This window comes from Eutrigla gurnardus (assembly GCF_963514095.1).
Source record: "Eutrigla gurnardus genome assembly, chromosome: 13".
NCBI lineage: Eukaryota > Metazoa > Chordata > Actinopteri > Perciformes > Triglidae > Eutrigla > Eutrigla gurnardus.
The window spans coordinates 12,421,809-12,443,767 of record NC_139936.1 but is presented as its reverse complement, the minus strand read 5'-3'; the positions used below and the strand labels follow the sequence as shown (position 1 = coordinate 12,443,767).

The window sequence follows — 21,959 nt, the reverse complement described above, 5'->3', positions numbered from 1 at the left end:
TGACAAAAATAAAATGGAAAAATGTGTTCCTGCAGTTTATTATTATTTACTGGTTCACCTCCTGACTGTCTTTGGGCCATAGTTGATCAAATATTGTTCCTCCACAGACCTTACATTTTCAAGGCCCAACATCACATTACTCTCACATATTGCCACATTTATTGCCACAACAATAAATGTTTTCATAAGGTTATTCCAGGGAGAGGAGGCACCTTTTAAGCATTTGGGCGCCACCTAGTGGTAGATTTGAATACCACTTTCAGGGTGTTTTTCCAGGTAGCCTACTCTTGAGGATTTGTATATGATCTTGAATCCTACAAGTTTTGTGATGATGGGTGTTGTGCTCTTTTAAAGTTCATTAGTCAATATCCTGAAAACTACAAAGAACACCAACAAGCTTTTGATATTTTTTTATTAGGTTACTCCAATTATGATATGGTAGCAATCAAACCTACAGTTAAGAAGGAATGTCAAATATGTTGAATTTGTGATTTTAGGTGAAGTAAATAACAGTGAATAATTAGTTATGCAGGTAAAGAAAATATCAGTGAATAGGTATATGAGTTTTAGGTTTGTTTTCTCTGATGCCTGTAATTGAACGCAAGTGAGCTAGTGAGTGGTAAGCCTGAGGGTTGATCAGGTTTATATATCACCTACAGCTGTCCACAAGGGGAACAGGTGCCGTGACTTAACGATGCAGGTAACATGACAAATGCTAGTCAAGGAAAGGACTAAGAACCCAGGGGAGAGTTAAAACTAGGGGGATTGATGCCCAGTCGACGTATGCATCTTTTATATAACCAAGTTACTAAAAACAGCGCTAACGTTATATGCCAATGGTAGCAATGCTACTACTTAGCGGTTAGCTAACGTAGCCAGAGAAATAGCTAGCATAAAACTATTAAGCTACTACATAGCCACTGAGCTATACAATATATGAATTTAAAATAAGCTAACGTTGACTATTAAGAGTTAAGACATTTACTGTTATACTAGCCAGATATTTGGGTTTGAAAGTTGTCGAACCAATTAACAGCTACTAACGGCTAGCGGCGTTAGCAAGTCGCTAACGTTATCTCCGCTGAATAGCGTACCAACGCCGTTTTTCGGCGGCATTCAGTATTACTCGGTGTCGTGGTATAGTATTTTAAATTGTTGACTGGTGTTCTTTATTAATTATGGTTAACGTTGAGTAATGCTCGTTTTACAGGAAACAAAGGAATATTTATAAGTTGTTGTATAACGTTCGCTTGCAAATGTGCTGCTTCGAACTCCTGTGCCAAGCAGCAGGACCTGAGTGAGCAAAAACATGCACCATTGTTGGCACAGGGGACTTGAGCCAAGTCAATGCAATGCATATTGATTAGTGAGTAGCCTATTGATGGGCCCGGGGGCGTGGTGCCGCTTGTCTCCACACGTGTAAACATTTAAAAGAGTCGACAAACCGCTGTGGGTGTTTGTTGGATGTTCACCGAGGCGGATAATCACCACCCGCAGCTTCGTTCTGTTGTAACTGGGCACGGAAACGGTCGTTTCTTGACTTTGATTTTTGCTGTTGCTTGCCACATGCACGATATGTGATAATTTTGAGGAGGGAATCAGCCTTTTAACTGCCATGTCTCTCCCCAAACAGGCTAAAATGCTCCCGGATGCCTATGGCTGCGCTGTGGCGAACAGGTATGGGGATCTTCTTGATGACGACGCTGACCCCTTCGACTTGATGAGCAAAGTTGAAATGGAGAAGGAGAAAAAGAAGAAGGCAGATGAGAAGAAGAAAAGCAAGCAGAAAAAAGCTGGTCAGAAGGAATCACAGAAGGACAGGCGCGTTCCCTTTATGTCGGATGGTCAAGACCCTGCTCCAGAACCAGCTCCAGGTCAGCTAACCGCTTGGTTGCATTGTCGTTGCACACACCAAATCCAAACAATTCTGGCAGTTGCTAGTATTTCCTGATCGGATAGCCCAGCCAAGAGTGGTCCGTTTGCTCAGGCTTTGTCAGCTGCTGATGGTGCAAAGTCAGCAAGGTTGCTGAGCACATGTTCATGCTGTCAGGGAGAGTTTTCCACCCTTTATCTGAAGCCAAATGAGAGCCTCCTAATTTTATAGCGCAGTCAAAACTGCATTTAAAGGCAACATTTTTATTCCTGACACAACCAGCCATCTACTGATTTCAGCAAAAAACAATGTCAGAGGCATGGTTAAGTGCAGTTATTCCTTTTTGTTAATTTTTTGTTTTTGCATTGTTATATATTATCAGATATTTTACTTTGTCTTTGTCTTTGATACCTGTCCAAATAAACCATACATTAATACATTGGGATTGGGAATGTTTTTAAAACCAAGTTTACGAATGAAATGATGCCTGGAAAATTCAAACCAACATATCTTTGTGGTTTTATAGGCTGACATGAAAGCTAATGGATTAGTGGTTCCAATAAGAACGGTTCCGATTGATTTCTGACCAAGCATTTGATTATTTAAGATTTTTATATAACTCGCAGTGGAAGAAATGAGGCAACGCAATTCATGATCTCACTACCTCATTTTCTGTCCTTAGTCCGTAAGCAGCGGCAGCAACAAGCACATCCTGGACCAGTGACTGAAAGGGGATATGGCACAGAGGAGGCCCAGAGGGGCACACGGAAGGGTACCTTTGGGGCACGTTGGGCCAATCAAGAGGAATATCCACAGGAGTCGAAGTATGTGTTCTCTTACAAGCTGAGGCTAAAACTCAGCTCTCCATTTCTCTGCACATATTCTGCCATGTCCACTTAAACAAAAACAAATATTTCATCTGCCTGCTTGAATTGGAAACTCTTTTCAGAAAAATATGTGATCTTTATTATGGGCTGATATTCCAGTAAAACGATGTGATCTTGACATTGGCATTAACGCTTTTAGATGATGACTTGAAAGCACTAAATTGTGAACAACCCATTAGTTTAAATCGGCAAGAGCAAAGCTAGTCAATGGTTGCGGTTATCAGTTAGTTTGCTAAATGAGAGGACTAACATCATAGCAACAGTTGGAACAAATAAATGAATCGGACCTAAAACGGACCTATATTCCAGTCTAATTCATTCCATGCATACTGCTCAGAGTAATCGCAGTGACCAGCTCTACTGCGAAACAGTACAGTACAGTCCTGCTGGTAACTGAACTCATGTTAACAGAGGTTGCAGGAGGAAAGTTGTGTTTAAGCTCAAAGGGGTAAAAATTAATATTAGGTGACGGTAAATTACAATGTTAGCGTTGTTTTTCTCTCTTCCCCACTTTGAAGGGCAGGAGCTGACTGAGAAATAACATTGAGCTTTGTTTTAATTGATCCCCAGGCCTTCCTATAATGCAGTCTCTGACTTCAGGGGCAGAGGTGGGAACAGAGGTCGGAGAGGAGTAAGAGATGGAGGAGGAGGAGGAGACTCGAGGAATGCTGAGAACTTCAACCTGAGGGGCAAGAGAGGGTATGATCGCCACAGCGGAACGTAAGACTTTGTTGTAGCAGTTCAGCTCAAGGCTTGGTTTTTCTCACATAATGGTGTATTGACAACTTTTGTAACACGCATTGCAGAGGCATCTCTCCTGAGGAAAAGAGAGGAGGCAGAGGCCCCTGGAACTGGGGGAGTGTTGAAGAAGCTACAAGGTAAATGGAATTTCATTAACATGTAAAATAACAACTTTCAATTTTGGGCACAGTAGAGATGTTTCTTTTTGTCCATGTCCCTTAGAAGTGACTCAATGGAGGTGACCTCCGACGCTCCTGTCAAATCTGAGGAGCCACAAATGCTCATGGAGGAAGAACATCAGAATCGGTGAGAGTCTTGTACATAAGCATCTTTCTTAAAAATGATATGAGACATCATCTGGTTGATTGGCAATTTTGATTGTTTTTTGTATCCATAAATTGATTAAAGGAAGAAAAAAAATCTAGCCTCTCTGCTTTAAGTCATTGTCAGTAAGACCAAAGTTATACAGAACACATTAAGGCTTTCACTTCGTATTTTGCTCATTGAATACAAGAATAATGTGCGGCATTGATCACACAACTTCTGAAATTTTCCCCATGGAATTTACCTTTTTTTGCTATGTACCGCAAATGCAGACTGGTCAATCATGCAATCGTTTTAAGATTTTCTGTTTTTAGGCTAGTTTTGTATATTTCAAGCTCTACAGGAACAGTGCTGTTCTCTAAGTTCATTATGTTCTGTCTCGATCACCAGGTGATGTGGTGGTTCCTTTTTTATGCTAGAATCTTTGGTCTTTAGCTTCTGTCTTATCTTTTTAACCTTTTTTTCACTGCTGAATCAATTTGACATCCAGGATGTATGATTGTCAGGTGCAGCAATGTTTTGATTTTGCCTTTTTGCAATAATAAATGTAATGCAACTCCCAATGGTATGACATTGAACAACTTAGGAATCTCTTTATTTGGGTAGTCTCCCGCTAGATTTACTTTAAGATGTGGAAATGTGTTAAAGTTGACTGACGGATTTGGTTTGCCCCCAATTATGATAGAGGAATGGAAGAAGGTGATGGAGAGATGGTGGTCCAGGTTGCCATGGAGATGACCCTGGACGAGTGGAGAGCCATGCAGGACACAAGTCGTCCCAAGACGGAGTTTAATATCCGCAAAGCTGAGAGCAAGATTCCATCCAAAGCAAAGGTCATCCACCAGTCAAAGCATGTGGAGGTGAGAATGTAAAGCATGTCGATCCTGTTGCGTTTGGCTGTAAATATTGGGTTTAACTCTCTTATGCATGGGTCACACTGCCCGCGTGAGCAGCGAGAATATGCAACTCCACGGCATGTCTGCTGCATCTCTTCTAGAGATTTGAGGCGTCTCCTATTTTGTCTGTGTGCTCTGCGTAGTTCACAGCAGAAATCAACAGTGCAGTGTTTCCTGGAAAGTGAATGTGGCTCACGATACCAGCCATGTCAACTTTATGTGTCAGCCCCCTATCCTAGACCTTGCTACTTCCCTCTCTGTGGGGGGGTGACAGAGCACCGTTTACAAGAGCAAAAGGTTTTCATTCTTCAACAAACAAATGGGAGAAAAAATAAACTGGGCTGTAAATATTACACCGCCTCTATCGGCTGTAATGATAAAAGTAACTAGTACTCTGCTTACCCTGCATTCTGTGTGGATACCACATGCATAACGGATGCAGCACGGCAGTCACCAGCTGCTCACGGGCAGTGGGACCTGAGCATTAGACTTAATTTAGTGTTTACCTCAAATCTTCAGACTGTTAAGGAGGGGCCCCTGGAATACTTGGAGGACGATGGCAACTTCCTCCGTAGGTCTGTGAATGACATCACCTCCCTTCTGGACATCAATTTCGGGAGTCTTGGACGCCCCAGTCGTGGGGGTCGTGGAAGGGGAGCACGAGGTGGCCCAGCTAGTCGCCCAGAGAGGGCACAACCCAAATTGGAGAAGGTATGTTCCTGACTTTTCTGAAGGGATTGCATCTATAGCGCAATTTGAAAAATCATCAGATGATCTGCAATCCAGAATTTTCAGAAGACATTTGATTTGTATTTCTAACATCTGTCTTCTCCCACCAGGAGTATGATCCAGCTCCCAACCCGGATGACCCAGAAGACTTCCCAGCACTATCGGCAGGAAGATAACTGAATCCACATCTTGATTACCTCCTGTGGGGAATAAAGGTTGCACTTGACACTTGCTAAAATACACTTCATGTTGCTGCTCTTCTTAGGGTTTGGGGTTTTATTGTACTACTTATTTTGTTCCATTGCACAGTAGGCACTGTTTAGCATTTGACTCCTCGAAAATAAATGCAGTTGCAAGTTTACCTTGGAGCCTTTTTTGTGGGACTATTCAAACAAAAGGAGGAAATCTAAGAAGTTTGGGTATATGGACATGTTGTCTTTTGCAGTTGTAGGCAACAATTTAACTTTACTCAGCTGTGCAAAACTGTTTTTATTATAACCAATTGCTTAGTGAGAAACTACAACATTCAAACGTTAATGCATCTTGGTATATTAAGCATATGGTACAAGGAATAACAGTCGGCTACATACTTGGGAGTATATTTTTATTTAAAAAGTCTGATTCTATGTGCTTCAAGATAATGTCTTCGGTGGATTATGAATGAGTTAGACATGGGCCCCATTAGGACCACTGACTTATTCCATAGCATGATTCAAACATAGTACAAAATATTTAAAAAATACAGAGTATATCAAATGTTGATGACATATTTACAGTCTTGGAATACAGTAGCTGAACAGTTTCACAAATGAATGCCAAGCCAGATATTGAGAATCGGGGTACACATGGGCACAGTACTGTATCTTGTGCTGGACTCATGTTTCAACTACATCCAGGCAAAGCAATTTGCGTCATGTAGCATGTTAGACCAAACTCCTGGCCAGGTCAAATGTTGTGCCCCATTTTAGAAACCAGAATATCTGCTGCACAGTGTTCGATTTTGAGGATCTCTCTTGGATTCACGTCTGTCTGACGTTTACTACTGCATGCTTCATTAAGTAGGAACAACCAGGCAACGTTTAAAACTGTCGGTATGATTCATGGTGCTTTGATAAAAATATTAAAAAAACAAAGTGCATTATGGGTAAAAATTAATCAAACTATCTACAAATGATTTACATGTCACATCAATTTGGTTAAAATTTGTTCAGACCTTTTTCTCAAACTTAAAAATCTATTGAAAGAGTAGTACAGCTGTATAGAAGTTTTATTTCATGTAAAGTTCCTCAGGATTTCCAGATCCGCAGGCTCACCGAAGTAGGGGAGCTCTAGCTTTGGGTATGGAGTGACTAAAGGAAACACAAAATCAGTGTTTTAATAGATTTGCATTGCGCCATTCAATGACATTTCATTCATATAATCAATATTTTTGCAAATGAATTAGACATTAAAATGTGGTAAAAAAAAAAAAAAAAAAAAAATGGAAGCAGAGATAGATACCATAGCCTGGAAAATCGAATTGATTGCAAAGAGCTACAAGCTTTACGTCCTCTGGAGACAGTGTGTCTGTTGTGTAAGAAATATGAAGGACAGGGAAAGAGAAACGTTACAGATTAGAACCAGTAAAGGTCTTGGACATGGATAGAGTGCTGATAACAGTTCAGAGGCAGAAAACACAGTGAGCAGAGTCCAGAGAAGCTATAGCCAATCACAGGAGGAAACCTGCTGTTCTTAAGAGAACATGCGAGGAAAAGCTATTGAAAGAAGCAGCAGGGAGACTGAGGCTGGTGGAATTTCATTTGGCAACCTGACAGTGGTACATTAACAGGGTCAGATATACTAACCAGTCTGGAACAATGTCAGGCAAACAGCTGAGGAAAAGAGGAACCGTGGCTGGGTTGCATCAACATGATTTGATTTAAGACCACAGACAACCAGTTTGGTCAACTATCTAGGAATCATAGCTGCACAATAGCAAGAGTTATTAAAAACCCAGACTTAATTAAATTAGAATTAAAGTTCTGATTTTGTTAAATTTCATGTCTGGACTAACGTGATTGGTTTACTCCACTGTTAATACGATTTATTCTGACCAACTGACTTATGGCAGACGTTTCCATGATTCAGCAGGAAGTTAATGAGAACATTTGTCTGATTATAATCCTTCTTCAAGGAAATGTTATTTTTCTTTCTACATCAAAGTCACAGTTCTATATTCATGTGAAACATCCCAACTGTCAGATCAAAATGGTTCAAGTGAGATCTAAATAGAATCCTGCTAATTTCTAAATTTGCTAAACATCTGATATAAACAACTTGTAGCTATCACAATTTGTTGTTTAAACATTGAATCCGTGTTGGTGCATCCCAGCCTATGGACATCAGGTGATTACCAGCATTAAGAGGAGAAAGAGGAAGAGCTGAGCTGAAATTACACAGGCGCTAATGAAAGGATCTGATCATCCCATGGCTGCCAAAACTGGAGAGAAACCATTCAAATATGACTTTCCCGTTTTGGACAGCATAGAGATGTCTTTAAAAAAAAAATTGAACATGAAAATATGACTGTGGGAGCTTGCCTGCAGGTGGACCTGTGCCATGTTTAAGTTGATGAGAGTGCCTGTGTTGGCTGTGGCACTGGCTGTGTCTCTATGACTGCCACATGGCTCCCAACACATTGGGTCTCTGTCGCCAGCCACTACATGCAAGTTGCCTAGGGACCTGACCAGTCTGGTGTGGTACAGAGAGCTGGCAGAGAGAAGGGAAGCCGTTAATTTAATCAAAAACCCTCGAGTGGCTATAGCCTACCGGTTACTTTTCAACTGTGTGTCAATTTTGCATTTAACTTAACAAAAACACAATTTCATGTATTAGATATTGCATCAATACATCACAGTCCTGGATAATTTGCAGTATTTTAAGTACAAAATGACTAAACAAACGTAACTCAAAATGGGCTCAACTAGGATCAATACATTTGAAAGCAGGCAGGGTCTGAAAAGGGAAGCCAAATCCCTTAAAAGTGCCTTAAACTTGAATTCTTTGCCACCAGGGGGCGACTCCTCCGGATGCAAAAAGAAGTCACTTGATTTATTAGCTCAGTAAATTTGAGTTCAAGGTCTAAATTAATAGTTTCAAGCTTTCAATAATGCATAATGTTCATTTAATAAAGTATTGTCTCATTTAGAGTAAAACAAGGCATGCAAACATGTCACCTTTTGGCAGAGCAGAGGCCAACTCATTATCCCCACTGCTTTTACGTGCAAAAGCAGAATGGGATAAAACTACCACAAGGCATACATACAGCCATAGTGGAACTAACTTAATACTTGGTGTTTTACATTTTTTTTTAAAGCATAAGGAATGCTTTTCAGTTTTATAGTCTATTGTGACTTGTAGTCTTTTGATAGTGTTTGTTCAATGCAATACATGCAGAAATGTTCCTTATGTTTATGATGAAAATTGTTGACAGTGCAAATGCTACTTCAGTGCTTAGCAGTTGTGTCAGTTGTTGACACTTGCACTACTCAAATGCAGCTACTGACCTTCCTCCGACTCCATTGGCTGGCAGTGAGGTTCTGGTCCTCTTCCTGCTGTCTGATTGGTCAGACAGAGGGGGGTTGCTGCTGGCCTTACAGCCCTGCACACTGGGCTGCAATATGACCCTGCTGCAGAGGAGACAAATGCCATTCAATAGTCTGAGTCATGTATGTCAGAGCATAGGTATGCATGTTGCTGTAAACATGGCAAACATTACCTTAGGGACTGTGATGACGACCTGGTGTGAATCTTATTCTCTTCCTGTCTGTGAAAACACAAGAACATGACAGTAAAAATGTGGTTAAACGTTCAACGGCAGGACAGTGTTGGCAGGGGAGAAAAGTATGGAGATGGGCAAGAAGGTTTTAAAAATCTTAATAGTGTTAGTTCATCATTATTGCAGCCTCAGCAGCCAAGAAGGATTAGTAAAGCCAAGTAATACCAGAAGAAGCCAGGGGGTGGCACTAACCTAACTAAAGAGGGACTTGATTTTCTTTTTCACAAAATTATCATTTTCAACAAGGCTGAACTGTCTGGCAGGGTTTAATTTTAACAGTTTGCACCCTGGTCAACACAAGAACCAGCAAAGCATGATGTTTAAAATGACAGAGTGATGGAAACAGTAGCACAAAATCATAATGTACATAATATGGTGACAATGACCAGACAGGAACAGCTGATATTTATAAAACTGGCTTAGCTCATCAGCTTGAAGTTTACTGTGCTTGCACAAAGAATAAAGTAATAAGAGGATGATTTTGAACAAATTTCTGATTTGGGTGGGGAATTAAGAATAAAAAGAAAAAAAGAGAGAGACTGGGGGCTCACTTACAGCATTCTCAGTTAGAGCTCCAGAAGGGGGCAGGACAGGTTTTTGGGGGGCTGACGGGCGGTAGAACTCATTGAAATCCTAACCCGTCTATACAGAAATGCAGGATGGAAGAAGGGAAGCCATACACAATCCACCACAGGGCAAGGCTACACAGGGAGGAGAGCAGCATGGCTACCAGCCATCTGAAAGGAGGACAAATCCAACAAGAGCAAACGGAAAAATAGGGGGAAAAAAAGGAAGGAGATACAAGAGATGTCCTGGCAGGACAAAAAAGCCTCTGATGTTCTGCTTTTCCGCTGGGACTGGATTAGATGAAATACCTTTCAAAGAGCCTTGCATCCAGCAGTGCCAGTCAGCAAATATTTGTTCTTTGCTTGCCCTGATGCGTTAGCAGTTTGCTTTATAATTAGGACCCGACCAATTTGAAGTTGATTATTTATAAATTAGGACAAATATATATAGTATGTCATATTGCAGGTAATTTGACAGTTGAAACAACAATAGATAAACAAGATAAGATTACATTGTTGGTACTAAACTTTACTGAAATGTATATCCCAATTAAAAAAATAAATAAATAAAAAAAGAATTATTGCATACTCAAAAATAGACCCAGAGCATAGATTAAAGTAGCACTTAATGGACAGCAATTCCTGCCAAAATACACTTTGGTAGCTCTATCTGGGATGAGCAAATATTGATTGACAATATGTCAGTCCATCACTATTATTTTAATCATAATGTCTAAAAATTGTAAAATATTTAAGTATCCATTATCAAATTTTGTTCCACAGAGAGCATTTAAAAAAGACACAGGCAGATACAGACACTCGAAGGAGTAGTGGTATGTGTACACTGATCCAGTCACAAAAGCAATGGAAAAACAGGCAATTGACAGTGGACTCGGCCCAACATTAATTACATGTTAGACACAAACACTGATCGAACATGTCCACACATGCATGTCCATGCCTGTTGCCATGCTTGAAAAGGCAGAAAAGAACGTTTTCATACAACAGTCATTTTAAATCGCCACTGGAAGTCGACATGCACTTCAGTGTTACATAAGAAAACAAACAGTGGAGCCAGATGGTCAACTTCAGCTGGATGTTCGATACACGGAAAAGGCAAAGGGTCTGCAGAGCGAACAGATCTCCCTTCTGCCTCAACTCTGAGAACAGATAAAAACCCATTTTCATCCCACTACCTCCTCAGAAGCTCACATACGATGTTAACCTGCATTATAGTGAGGATCAGGAAGAATTTACCATCCCAACAATGCCTTTTAAACCCGCCGATTACACATGTAAAAACACCTCAGGATCGCTCCAACACCAAAAGTACTGCTGGTAATTTCCCCCAAAATTGCCTACAGATGTAATGGTTGAGCAGGCAAGTTAGCTAATGTATCAAACAATAAGGAAGCACCTACTGCAGATCAGAACGAAGACCAAGTTTCCCTTACTAACGTTTTTTTCTTGAGACGTGCCAAGTGAGTAGTGCAAGCCAAGTACTAAAACATTTAATTTCAACTAATCCAGATCTTGTGTAAATCTGTGATTAGTTGAATAATTGGTGCCATTTTTAACAAGCAGAGCAGGCTCAACTTGAGAGCTTTACTGTAACTCGGGATATCTTGGATAAGCCTCGATATCAAAAGCAGATCAGCTCAGTGTGTCCATGGGAGGCAGATAATGAAAGGCGTGTAAATGTAAGTGCATATCCACTTCACACTTTCTAGTAATCCAAAGAAAGACAGAAAAGAAAGGGGGGGAGAAAAAAAACAAACTTCAAAATCAGCCATACCATTCACTGGCATAGCAACCGTTTCTACAGGAAGAGGATGTCAGCTTAAAAGAAGTGACATGCACTTACCTCCATCATACAAAACCTCACATCCTCTCTCCCACTCTCTCTGCCTCTCTCAGCTATCTTTTGAACGGCAGGCAACACATCGGCCACACCGTGCCGATGAGGCTGCAGCAGAACACTACCACCTGCCTGACATGGGACAACAAAAGCCAAAGCCACATGGGTACGTTGGCAGAGGCCAGTCAACCATCCTCAGCCATGCTGACGTCCGACCTTCCTCAGCTAGATTTACATGGGCACAAAGGATGTGGACTATATTTAGATGGGGGACAGCAGGGAGACCAAAGACAATCCACTAGGGTCCTTCCTGTTCAGATATTATGGAGGGGGTTAGCATCAGAACTTAGCATCTCCTGTTGGGCTGCAATGCTTCCATAGAGCTGGAGTGTCACATGCTACAGTTGTCCAGCTGTGCTGAATGATTGAACAAAATGACCACAATATCACAATGACTTTTATTGGCCACAACATTTTGTGGACTTTAATTTGTGGTACCATTTAATTTCTTTTTCCCTGCTGAAACATCACTCTAATACACTAGTTATTCTTTATTATCTGTTAAATAATTTTTTTTTAAATTGGAAAATGCTAATCAAATTTTACCTCAATGACGTGATATGACCACCTAGCAACTAGAGAGCTCTATATTGATTTATAGGTCTTTAACCAAAACAATTTACAGATTACCAATCCTTCAGTAAAACTAACTTAACTTCCACATCTTTTGTGCCTTTCTAAATCCAGACCTCAACAAAACGATTTTCCTGGAAGGTCGTGCATCAGACAGCTCCAATCCACTCCTCTGATCAACTTAATCGCTCACTCTAATATATGACCTACAACTCCTCCGACTTACTGTTCGTCCTCATCACTCACTGATTATAAATGAACATGGGACGCTTCGTATTACAACTTGATCTGCATGTGATGACATTTAAATCAAAAGAGCCAGGAGGCCACAGAAACTTGAGTTATTGAAATATTACAGGGGTACTGACTGATTCCATAACTTAAAAATAAATGACGATATTAGGATGAAATTGCCATTGGAGCAGTAGGGGAGAGCAGCCCCCACAGATTGACCATGCCTAAAACCTGCCATTAAAGGACAGCTGACCACCCTGAAAACACTGAGGAAAGGAGAAAGCTCATCAAAGAAAATGAGAAATGTCCAACACAGAGCAATGTCCTAAACAAAAATCCTACAAGGTCACTTCCTATTTTTTTTATGAATTCCTTATCATAAAAGGTACTTATGATTTGAAAAACACTTACACTGTATATGTGTAATGATCCAAGAGATTGACAACATGTCTGCCTGATGTGATGCATGGTGAGACTTGTGGGCTGCTTGGGTACTTACGATAGTGAACCGGACGACGATCTGGCCTGCCTCTTGCTTTTTAGTGCCCGCAGCTTATCACCTTGTGTAAGGCCATTTCTCTCCTCATCATCATTATACTGTAAAACAAAGAAAGGGCTATTAATAGACAAAGCAGTGTGTCCTTGTGGTTCAATACAGTCTTTTTTTCTGCTAACGAAAGCACTTTCAAAAATACTGCTGCAAAGACTGTGGTCAGAACAGAGTCTTTTCAAAGCTCACCCGGTCCATTTCTTCTTTCTTGGGTGACCTGTTCTTGTTGCTCCCGTTGATTGTTATGTCATCCACACCAGACAGGATCCTGGTTACGGCCACCTTGCCATTCTCACGTTCATTAAGCATCTTCTCCCGGAAAACATCTCCCTCTGCCCACAGACTGTTCTGCTTACTGGTGTACAAAATGTCAACAAATGACAAAACAAACTCACTTTTCCTGCCAAACCACCACTGTTAAGACTTCTCAGCAGATTTCACTGATTTGAAGAGGCAGCTCAGTTGTCCATCATATATGATTTAAATACCTACGGATATAGCTCTGGCTGTTGCTTATAATATTCAGGACAAATATATAATTGTTAACCAAAGACATTTTTTAAATTCTGCTTCAGTGAACACCTACTCTTCAACAAAGTTCTGCTGAGGTCCAATGATGGACCCAGGTCGGCAGATCCGTATCCAAGCAATGGCTTCTGCAGCACTCAGGCAGTAATGTTTCATCATATAACAGCCAATCAGAGTGCCAGTCCTCCCCAGACCAGCTAAAAAGGCACACAAAAAGAGGCAAAAGAGTTTGAAGGCATTAAATTGTGCAAAAAAACAGGATGCTGAGCACAGTCTATACAAACGCATAGAAATGTCTTGCACCAACTCCAATTGTGCAGAACAGTTTGACCCATCAACTACCTTGCAGTGTGAATGTGGGAATCTTACCTTTGCAGTGGACAGCAATGGCCCCTTCTGCGTTCTCGCAGATGTTGAGGAACTTCCTGACAATGGCATCGTTTGGCGTACTCCCGTCCACAAAGAACAGATCGTGGTGCTCAAAGCCAGATTCTGTGAAACGCCTGGCATCATACATCTTCTTGTTGAGTCTGATGACGGTGGTGATGTTGTGATTCCTGAAGTAAGGGATGTAGGCCTCGGGAGCGTGTAAAGGGTACCCTAAGGTAAGAGGGGGGAAAAGATTCTCATGCAAGTTCTAGAAGCTGTTGAAATGACGTTGGATGTAGTTTGTCAAAGTTAAATTAGAAACTTTACTTACCATTCTCTATTTTGCTTTTTGGATGAGGCCCACTGAAGGCAAGGAACTTCCCTGGAATGATCCAGTTTAAGTCTCCATTTTCTGCTCTCTCATAGTGCTCATACTCTTCCACATCGAAGTTGGAGAAGTCGAGCCAGCCGTACTGCAGAGCCTGGTAAATGGTTGAGAGGGACTTAATGTCATTAGGAGCGTGACACAGCAAGGAAGAAAGGTAAATCCATCTTAAAATGACATACCTTGTGAACACCACGAAGGCAGTCTAGGATGTTCAGATTGTACATGCAGGTTCCAAATGAAGCATCTCTAAGAACACAAAATGTACAGACAGTCTTTATCTGCACAACATACTAGAGATCTTTTTTTAATATAGCATAATATATTTCTCTGGGAAGGATACAGTTTCTCACATATCCTTCACTCAAATGCTTTCCATGTCCCTCCCTCCTTATATCTGGTTCTCTATCTTCTCTTAACACTTATTTTATTTCACCATGTTATGGTCACATTAAGATGACATAAGTCGTTACGGGAAAAAAATATATGTTGCGATTTGTTTTTGATAGTACCTGCTGTAATATTTTTAAAGTTTTTTTTTTTTAACAAGTTAAACTCAGCTGTTTGTCTTTGAAAATTGTCTTCACAAAGTTAAATATTTCATGTGACTATTACAAATGACCATACTGTCCAAACAAACTGCAGTCGTTCTTAGCTGCTTGAAATAAGAAATGTGAAATACATAGGGTAATAGTGAATGGTTACCTGAATGGAATATATGTTGAATTCCTTGACACCAGCAGACTGTAGGCCTCCTCTGGCATCATGTCTAGATTCATTACCTTAAAATACAAGCGTTTAATCAGCAGGAGCCTCTCGTGTTACCAATATAATTTCACATGTTCTGTGTAATTCTTACTGCATATGCGCCAATTAGGTAGGCAGCGTTGGCTTGTTTCTTCTGATCTCCACAGGTGTAAAATATTATCTTCTTCCTCGAGAGCGTTGCAGCCTGGCAAATACATTAATAGCAATGTCAATCAAGATGTGATTTTTTTTATTTTCTTATAAGTTGTAATAGTAGTATATGTAGACATTATAGTCTACAGTGGCTGAACAAAAATGGGAATTTCTCACGTAAGACTACGTGAAATTACTCTCTACATAGGATGTGGGGTGAATGCAAATGACCACAGTTGGAAGCCAAAAGCAGTTTGGGCAATATCACATAAGACACGTATGCACTAGAGGTGCAGAGAAGTGTCTGTCCAAACGTCAGCTGAATCAGTGCCCGACAGCCTTGAAATGTGCCAAATCCAGAGAAACTGGAACAGCAGTGACACAGACCAGGGATATCAATTTTAACTTAAAAGTTGACATGAATTACTGACTGGTGCACTACTTGGTGTTGCCAACCAGATATTGATTGGCCTGGCCTCCCATTCTCTCCTGCAGGCAGTACAATTAAGGACAGTGAGTTTACTCTACCTTGAGCTTCTTTGTCAGCTTGCAACAGAAGCGATAAAGCATGGCCAGGTTAAGGGGACCAAAGTCCGCATAGAAGCTGAGAGGGGGGAGAAGAAGAAAAAGTGTGTCACAACGGCTATTTTTAATGCAACGCTGTATAGAATCCACCTCAGAGTGAAACAGTAAAAACACTGACAGAGTAAAAGATTATATTTGGAGGCATTTTGTGTTTGAGTGAGCCAAAAAGCTGCATAGAGTAAGTATTTTCTTCTAGGACAGGCATTAAGCCAATGTTGCCCACATCCTCTCCTAATGCCAATCCAACAAGAGCCCATTTAAACAGTTGTTAAAAGTTGCTTTTATTCGCCTTTCATTTTTTATGGTTATTTGGATGGTAATTACCTCTTTAATCAAAAAAGCAGTGTACCACAATACTTACATCCTGTATTTAATCAGTAGTGGTGTGAAATTTGCAGGGGAAAAAACAAATCTGAATATGATGAGTAACATCATACTTACTAACTACTAGCTAACTTTTGCGATTAAAGCTAGCTATAATCACTGTATGTTCCATTTAAATGTCTTTTATTGCATGCAAAATAACCTTCAAAACTTACTTCTCGTATGCCAGCTCATCATCTATGCAGAAACAGTGTCGCTCGGCCGTGGTCTTGATCTTTTGCTTTAGTATGGCGAAATACAGTTGATCTGTAGGAAGGTGGGGTGGGGGTAGGGCGACAACATAAAGAGCCAGTTACTTGCTTTTGTCATGCACACAAACTTCTGTTGTCCAACATTTTCCCCCAAATCACAAGCATCCTCTTAGTGTGCCAAGGCTACTTCTTTAATGCCTTTTTTTGCAACTTACCCGTGACAAACTCAACGCATCTTGAAATATCCTCTACGGCGATCCTGCCCACAGATTTGAACATGACTGTTTTTTGGAGAGAAACGTACAAGGTTGATTTTCTTCACGAGGACATGCGCTTAGTGAGTAAAACTTGCCCTGTTGTTGCGTAGAGTTTAAAAAGTAAGTTAGGCAATGAGTTTAAAATATCAAAATCTAGATGTTAGAAAAAATAGTTCGCGTCCGCCAAACTCCGGGAGAAGAAAGTTAACAGACGAAGAGGGAAGGAGAGCTTCGAGTGCAAGTGCGCACTCTGCTAAAAAATAGGTCCGCCCAACTCCGCCTCTATGCTGTTCCGCGGGACGCTATTGGTCGCGAAAGATCAGGGTCGCTACGTGATTGGAGGAACAACCCGTCAGTCGCGGTCTACCCCGCCCGATTCTGTTTAAAGTTCTCCACATAGGACACGCGATAGGTCCCGGGAACGTTGCCCAAGCGGTTGCTAGGGCGATCCCTCGGCCAATCGAATTCGCGAGTTACACTTCGACGAACCGCCCTCTCTCAGATTTGAGCTGCGCCAAGGATGTTGAAGAACCAGGAAAAACGCCATGGAAGACGTGGAAATTTGCGTGGACGACACTGACAGTTGGCTGGTTACTAAATTTCTCACACACAATCCACAAAACGAGATGATGCAGACAAAGTTGTGGTGTTAATTCCTGCAGTTAAACAAAAATAAAATACCAGCGCAAAAGTGAACTGCTGTGTATTTTGCGCACATACTGTTAAAACGGCACGAAACCCAGTGAATTGATGAATAGGACAGACGGTGTCGCCATATTACCCTAAAAGCTGAAAAGGAAAACAAATCTTGACTTGCTCATTTAAAACGACACGCAGTGCATGCATGTGCGTCCGCATAATTCGTTAAGTAGGCAGAAAGTTGACAGGGTTCCTCCTGCGGACCCTCTAGACCCCCTTACCTGTTATCTCGGTGTAAATATCCGAGTTTGGCTCCGCCTCTGAGCTGTTGTGAGCCGCACAGCGCTTTTTCCTCGACTCGCCTCGTCTCCTCTCGCTCTTGCGCTTCATCTCGTCCTCGGGGCTGCACGGCGGACACTCCCGATGCAGCAGACACCCCTCTTCGCTTCGCGGTGTGGCGGCGCGTCGCCGTTTCGTTGTTATCTTGTTATGGCATGCTCCGCCGATGTGAAAACTGCGTGTCCGTGTTGTGTATGTGTCAACCGAAGTATCGCTGTCCACCCCAGCTTCTCCGGTGGCGGTGACGTCTGCGAGCAGGGGCAGGTTTCTGCTTTCTGAATCCCCCCTGCATGACGTATCAGGATTTCGATTTGTCCAGCGCCCCCACCGCCACTGTTCATCTGCAGCAGCTGTAACGTGGGGAATGTAGTCCTGGGTGCTGAATAGATTAAATCAGGATTTGATTCATGTGCATTTATGTGTATTGTGGATGGTTTGACACACAAATGCAGCAAAAAAAAAATTACAATTAAACTTTACTTATATATAAGGAAAGTGGGTATAAAAAGGACACAAGGCCAATCAATAACATCAGTGCACCAGTTGCATTCATAAATATTAACCATACAACCATCTAAGTATGAAAACAGAATGACAACACATAACACATAGTAATATAACTGATAGAAAAAGGCAGAAATTACAGATGAAAATCAGCAGGCTAATGCATTCATATGCCTCTTACACACTCAGTCACATATCACTCATGCCTTTACACAACAGGCTTTTAACCTTCACCTTCATCAGCCCATGAGATGTGAGTAAGTAAGGAGACTTTGACTTAATATTCAGTAGTCGTTACAATGATCAAGGATGAACTTTCAACACAATTTTGTTTCAGGCCCATCCAAGATTTTGGTAAGACAGCTACCAGTACAGATATGAAATCAATAGACTCAGAAACACAGGGAATATTTGTTACGGAGCATGATGTTGCCCAAACTCTTTTCCTATAGCAATTTGTCAGTGCGGAATGGTGATGAAGGCTAACTGAACGAGCAACACGTTTACAGCCCTGCATGTGTGATAATAACTGTGATCTGGGAAGACAGGCTTTCAGGCAGTCCAGCTGGCTACACGTGGACGATCTTTGGCTCATTGCTGAAGTCCAGAGTCTGTTGAACTCCAGCATGCTGCAGGAGCCAGTTAATGGGCATGTGGTCAAGGCGGTTCGTGTCGAAATGGGAAAAATGAACGTGAGAGCCTGTGGAGAGAAGAAAGAATGAATGAGATATAACACAGAGGAGGCAGAAAGAGACCTTCAGCTAGAGCAGTGATACAAGGAAAAGTAAAGAGACAGGAAAGATGACCTGGTCCCAAAACGATGGCTCCACCTTGTTGATGCAGGTCCCCCTGGAAGTCGAACACAGGGCTCGTCATGGCCCTCCATATACTCTTCATCTGGCCCATAAAGAGACCAGACTTCACGTGGGGACTAGGGCGGGCTATGTACATAAACATACACATAAAATTCATTACATGTGAGAATACGCCAAAATGATGCCCTCATACTGTTATTGTATACCTGAGTCTGTAAATGTCTCCTCTCTCTTCATCCCAAGCTTGTGATAGATGCACCTCTCCGGGTCGACGTACATTTCATAAGGATACCCCGTCAGTGAGCAGAATGGCTATAGAGATCGAAAACTGAATCAGCATGAAAGGAGCAGGTGTCACAAGTTGAAATGATGCATTCAAGGACCACTGAATGAATGACCTCTATATGATGATGAGCAGACTGACCAACCACCACCAGTCTAATGTCAGCATCCTGCAACAAAGCAAATCCATTGAGGAGTTTACAGAATCAATAACCCCTGAATTGCATGTCAAATTTGTAAATACAGATCAGGATTTACCTCCAGTGCTTCTCTGGGTATTTTGCTTAAATCTTCCACATATTCTTTACAGCTGTAGCACAAGAAATTCTGCAGAGGACATGCGCTAACACATTAATAGGTTATAGAAATACAAGATTAAATTACTTTTTTAAACTCATCCTGCACCTATTTGTTAAACCCTCTGCCTTCAGCATCTCTCCACTGCCATCATAGCATGGGTAGCTGGGGCCGCTGTGTCCAGCAAGGCTGATGCTCACCTGTTGCCTACTGTGATGCCTTTAGGAGGCTCATATCTACCTACGGTAACTGTAATCTCGCCAAACAAAGTTTTTCCCCTACCCGCACGAAAATTATGACCGTTTTCCTCTCTTGATATAATTTCTTGAACGGAAAAGAGACTCCATTCCGGTCGTAAATTAAACAGTCTTCGACGTCTTCGAGGCGGTAATCGACAGAATGGGTCCCGAACTCCTCATTTTCTTTGGTTACTTGTCGAGTTATCGGTGAAACAGCTTCAGCCATTTTTTCTTTCCCCCCGAGGCTTCCCGAATTCGCATTGCTATTTTGGGAGTTGCCGTCTAGTCTTGAGGTGGTGGCTGCAAAGTTACACGCCCATGAGCTGCGTGTGTGTGTGTGTGTGTGCAAAACACTGGATTCTGACTTCCCCACAAGGCAGCTCAACAGCATCCTCCATTAGATCCTCTCCCTCCACACTTCAGTTTAATGTAATGCAGAAAGTCTTTATGATGTTATTTTTTTTCCATTATTTCACCACTTATGTAATGGGAGTTCATTTAATATATTTGCATTTTGTAATCGTATTCATACTGTTTGTTAATTATATCTATGTGTATATTTAAGCTATCATAATACGGGGTATTTTGAACTGGAAGTATGCCTACATGTATTTCCATATAAAATATTGTAAATTCAATAAACATTTAAAACAGGAAACATTGAAATTGGTGACTTCAACTTTATTTAGAAATAGGCACCAATATCTCGGCTGATTTATATCCGGTATTGATATCAGACATTAATACAGGGCCCCTTAGACGGATAATGAATAGGTTTATACTTAGTTTCGGCCTCACTTCTTCCACAAGGCCCTAACAGCAGCCGGGTTCATCCAGCCCTCATAGCGAATTACGAATCGGCCTCGTCGGCTTCCTTCGCGCTGCCCTCTCGGTGCGGAAGTGTTGTCCTCCAGAACAGCAGCAGCAGCAGCAGCACAGAGCTGCCACTGTTTGGATATACACAACGCCAGCCCGGTAACAGCTCCCCTCGCCGCCGTGTCTCTCCTGTCGGGACTCGTCCACACTCTTCTTGACCGTGCAGCATAGCAGTATTATGCGAGCACCGTCTCCGGAGTGTGGGCGCGCCGTGTGAAGTGGTGAGACATGTTTCATGTTGGTTGAGGGGGGGCTACAGCTAACTTAGCATCTAGTGATGGAGCAAAGCTAGCCTGTCAGAAAGATGAACTGGGTTAGCACCGGATCCGTGCATTTTCTCTCTCTCTCCCCCTCTAAACGATGATGTGAATGTCGTTTAATCGGAGCTAATATTAGACGTAAACCGCGACTTCAGGTAAAACACAACCACCGTCACGTCAAGAGGACTGTGTGTGTATATGCTAAACAAATGACCACCTGTTAAATGTTTACATCTTGTCGTTCGTTTCGGCTGCAACCAGGTGATGCTATTTTGTACTCTAACCGTAACGTAGGCAACGGAATCAGGGCTTTCAACGCGTGACAAGCGATACATTCACAACACACAAAATACCAATACAAAGCGTGCTAGCAGTTTGTAGGTTTAGGCTTTAGACTCTTTATTCTATCGCGAAGCTAGGATGTCGCGATGCACTCGGCTACACGGCGAAGTGCAAAGACGGGAGTTGACTACCTTCAGTCTTTCCCCCCCGGTATCGTATATTGATCCCAGCTGTTTCACTATATATATAGATCTGTCTTTATTTGTCCCTGACACTTAAAGGGGAGGCTCACGTTTCATTTTCTCTCAGGTCTATCTTAATACAGTACTCAAATGTCAATATGGACAGTCAGAGTTATTGGCTGCCGTGTGTTCCTGCTGTCCATACGAGATAATAGAGGAAGGATGAGGCTGCAGCCGTCTGAGTCAGGCAAATCAAGTGGGCAGCCTCTGAAATTACAATGTTATTAAGCATGAAAATCACTCTTTGTGTTACTTTTCGTCGAGGTCACTGACATGACTGCACAGGGGGAAAGCAAATAGACAAGTTGCTTTGTTTCAACCAGCAAAAGCAAGGGGAAGTTAAGGAGGATACTCTATTGTATTAGCATGTACATTAGATCTATTTATTTTTATTGTTGTTTATTATTCCAGAGGATACTGTTGGCAGGGGAACTTATCCATTTCCCTGTACATGTTGACGCAAGTCTCTACTAAATA

At 41.7% G+C, this 21,959-nt stretch overlaps 4 protein-coding genes across 16 annotated transcripts in view; 2 read left to right on the top strand and 2 right to left on the bottom strand.

Annotated features, from left to right (window-relative positions):
* Nucleotides 1–1,138: 1,138 nt before the first annotated feature.
* On the top strand, nt 1,139–5,781 carry LOC311023831 (intracellular hyaluronan-binding protein 4.L-like). Of its 3 annotated transcripts, XM_084025908.1 has the most exons (9): nt 1,139–1,528; nt 1,634–1,874; nt 2,556–2,697; nt 3,331–3,480; nt 3,567–3,638; nt 3,724–3,807; nt 4,511–4,685; nt 5,241–5,432; nt 5,561–5,781. In XM_084025908.1, the coding sequence occupies exons 2-9, from the start codon at nt 1,640–1,642 to the stop codon at nt 5,624–5,626; spliced, it is 1,116 nt and encodes a 371-aa protein (XP_083882034.1). In that variant the 5' UTR covers nt 1,139–1,528; nt 1,634–1,639; the 3' UTR covers nt 5,627–5,781. The 3 variants fall into 3 exon arrangements, with proteins under 3 accessions (XP_083882034.1, XP_083882033.1, XP_083882032.1); XM_084025907.1 differs by having other exon boundaries at nt 1,139–1,874; nt 3,727–3,807; XM_084025906.1 differs by having other exon boundaries at nt 1,139–1,874.
* Nucleotides 5,782–6,037: 256 nt separating this feature from the next.
* On the bottom strand, nt 6,038–17,944 carry cdc14b (cell division cycle 14B). 10 transcript variants are annotated; one of them, XM_084025903.1, is made up of 16 exons: nt 17,628–17,944; nt 16,666–16,731; nt 16,415–16,505; nt 15,819–15,894; nt 15,250–15,342; nt 15,096–15,172; nt 14,573–14,639; nt 14,337–14,487; nt 14,006–14,236; nt 13,695–13,833; nt 13,298–13,463; nt 13,058–13,155; nt 9,208–9,255; nt 8,996–9,115; nt 6,951–7,016; nt 6,038–6,799 (listed from the first exon to the last, which is right to left on the bottom strand). In XM_084025903.1, exons 1-16 carry the CDS (start codon nt 17,734–17,736, stop codon nt 6,760–6,762), a joined length of 1,638 nt encoding a protein of 545 aa, XP_083882029.1. In that variant the 5' UTR covers nt 17,737–17,944; the 3' UTR covers nt 6,038–6,759. The 10 variants fall into 10 exon arrangements, 8 of the variants coding, with proteins under 8 accessions (XP_083882029.1, XP_083882028.1, XP_083882026.1 ...); XM_084025902.1 differs by having other exon boundaries at nt 8,996–9,118; nt 17,628–17,943; XM_084025900.1 differs by lacking the exon at nt 6,951–7,016 and adding an exon at nt 8,030–8,198 and having other exon boundaries at nt 17,628–17,943.
* A 284-nt stretch (nt 17,945–18,228) lies between these two features.
* Nucleotides 18,229–20,094, bottom strand: prxl2c (peroxiredoxin like 2C). 2 transcript variants are annotated; one of them, XM_084025909.1, is made up of 6 exons: nt 19,866–20,094; nt 19,545–19,613; nt 19,403–19,456; nt 19,211–19,316; nt 18,996–19,130; nt 18,229–18,889 (listed from the first exon to the last, which is right to left on the bottom strand). In XM_084025909.1, exons 1-6 carry the CDS (start codon nt 20,046–20,048, stop codon nt 18,759–18,761), a joined length of 678 nt encoding a protein of 225 aa, XP_083882035.1. In that variant the 5' UTR covers nt 20,049–20,094; the 3' UTR covers nt 18,229–18,758. The 2 variants fall into 2 exon arrangements, with proteins under 2 accessions (XP_083882035.1, XP_083882036.1); XM_084025910.1 differs by having other exon boundaries at nt 19,020–19,130.
* A 632-nt stretch (nt 20,095–20,726) lies between these two features.
* fbxl17 (F-box and leucine-rich repeat protein 17) overlaps nt 20,727–21,959 on the top strand; it is a 189,484-nt gene continuing 188,251 nt past the window's right edge. Inside the window, exon 1 of the mRNA XM_084024465.1 lies at nt 20,727–20,919. The gene's annotated coding sequence lies outside the window, so the exon portion shown is untranslated. The remainder of the gene's footprint in view (nt 20,920–21,959) is intronic.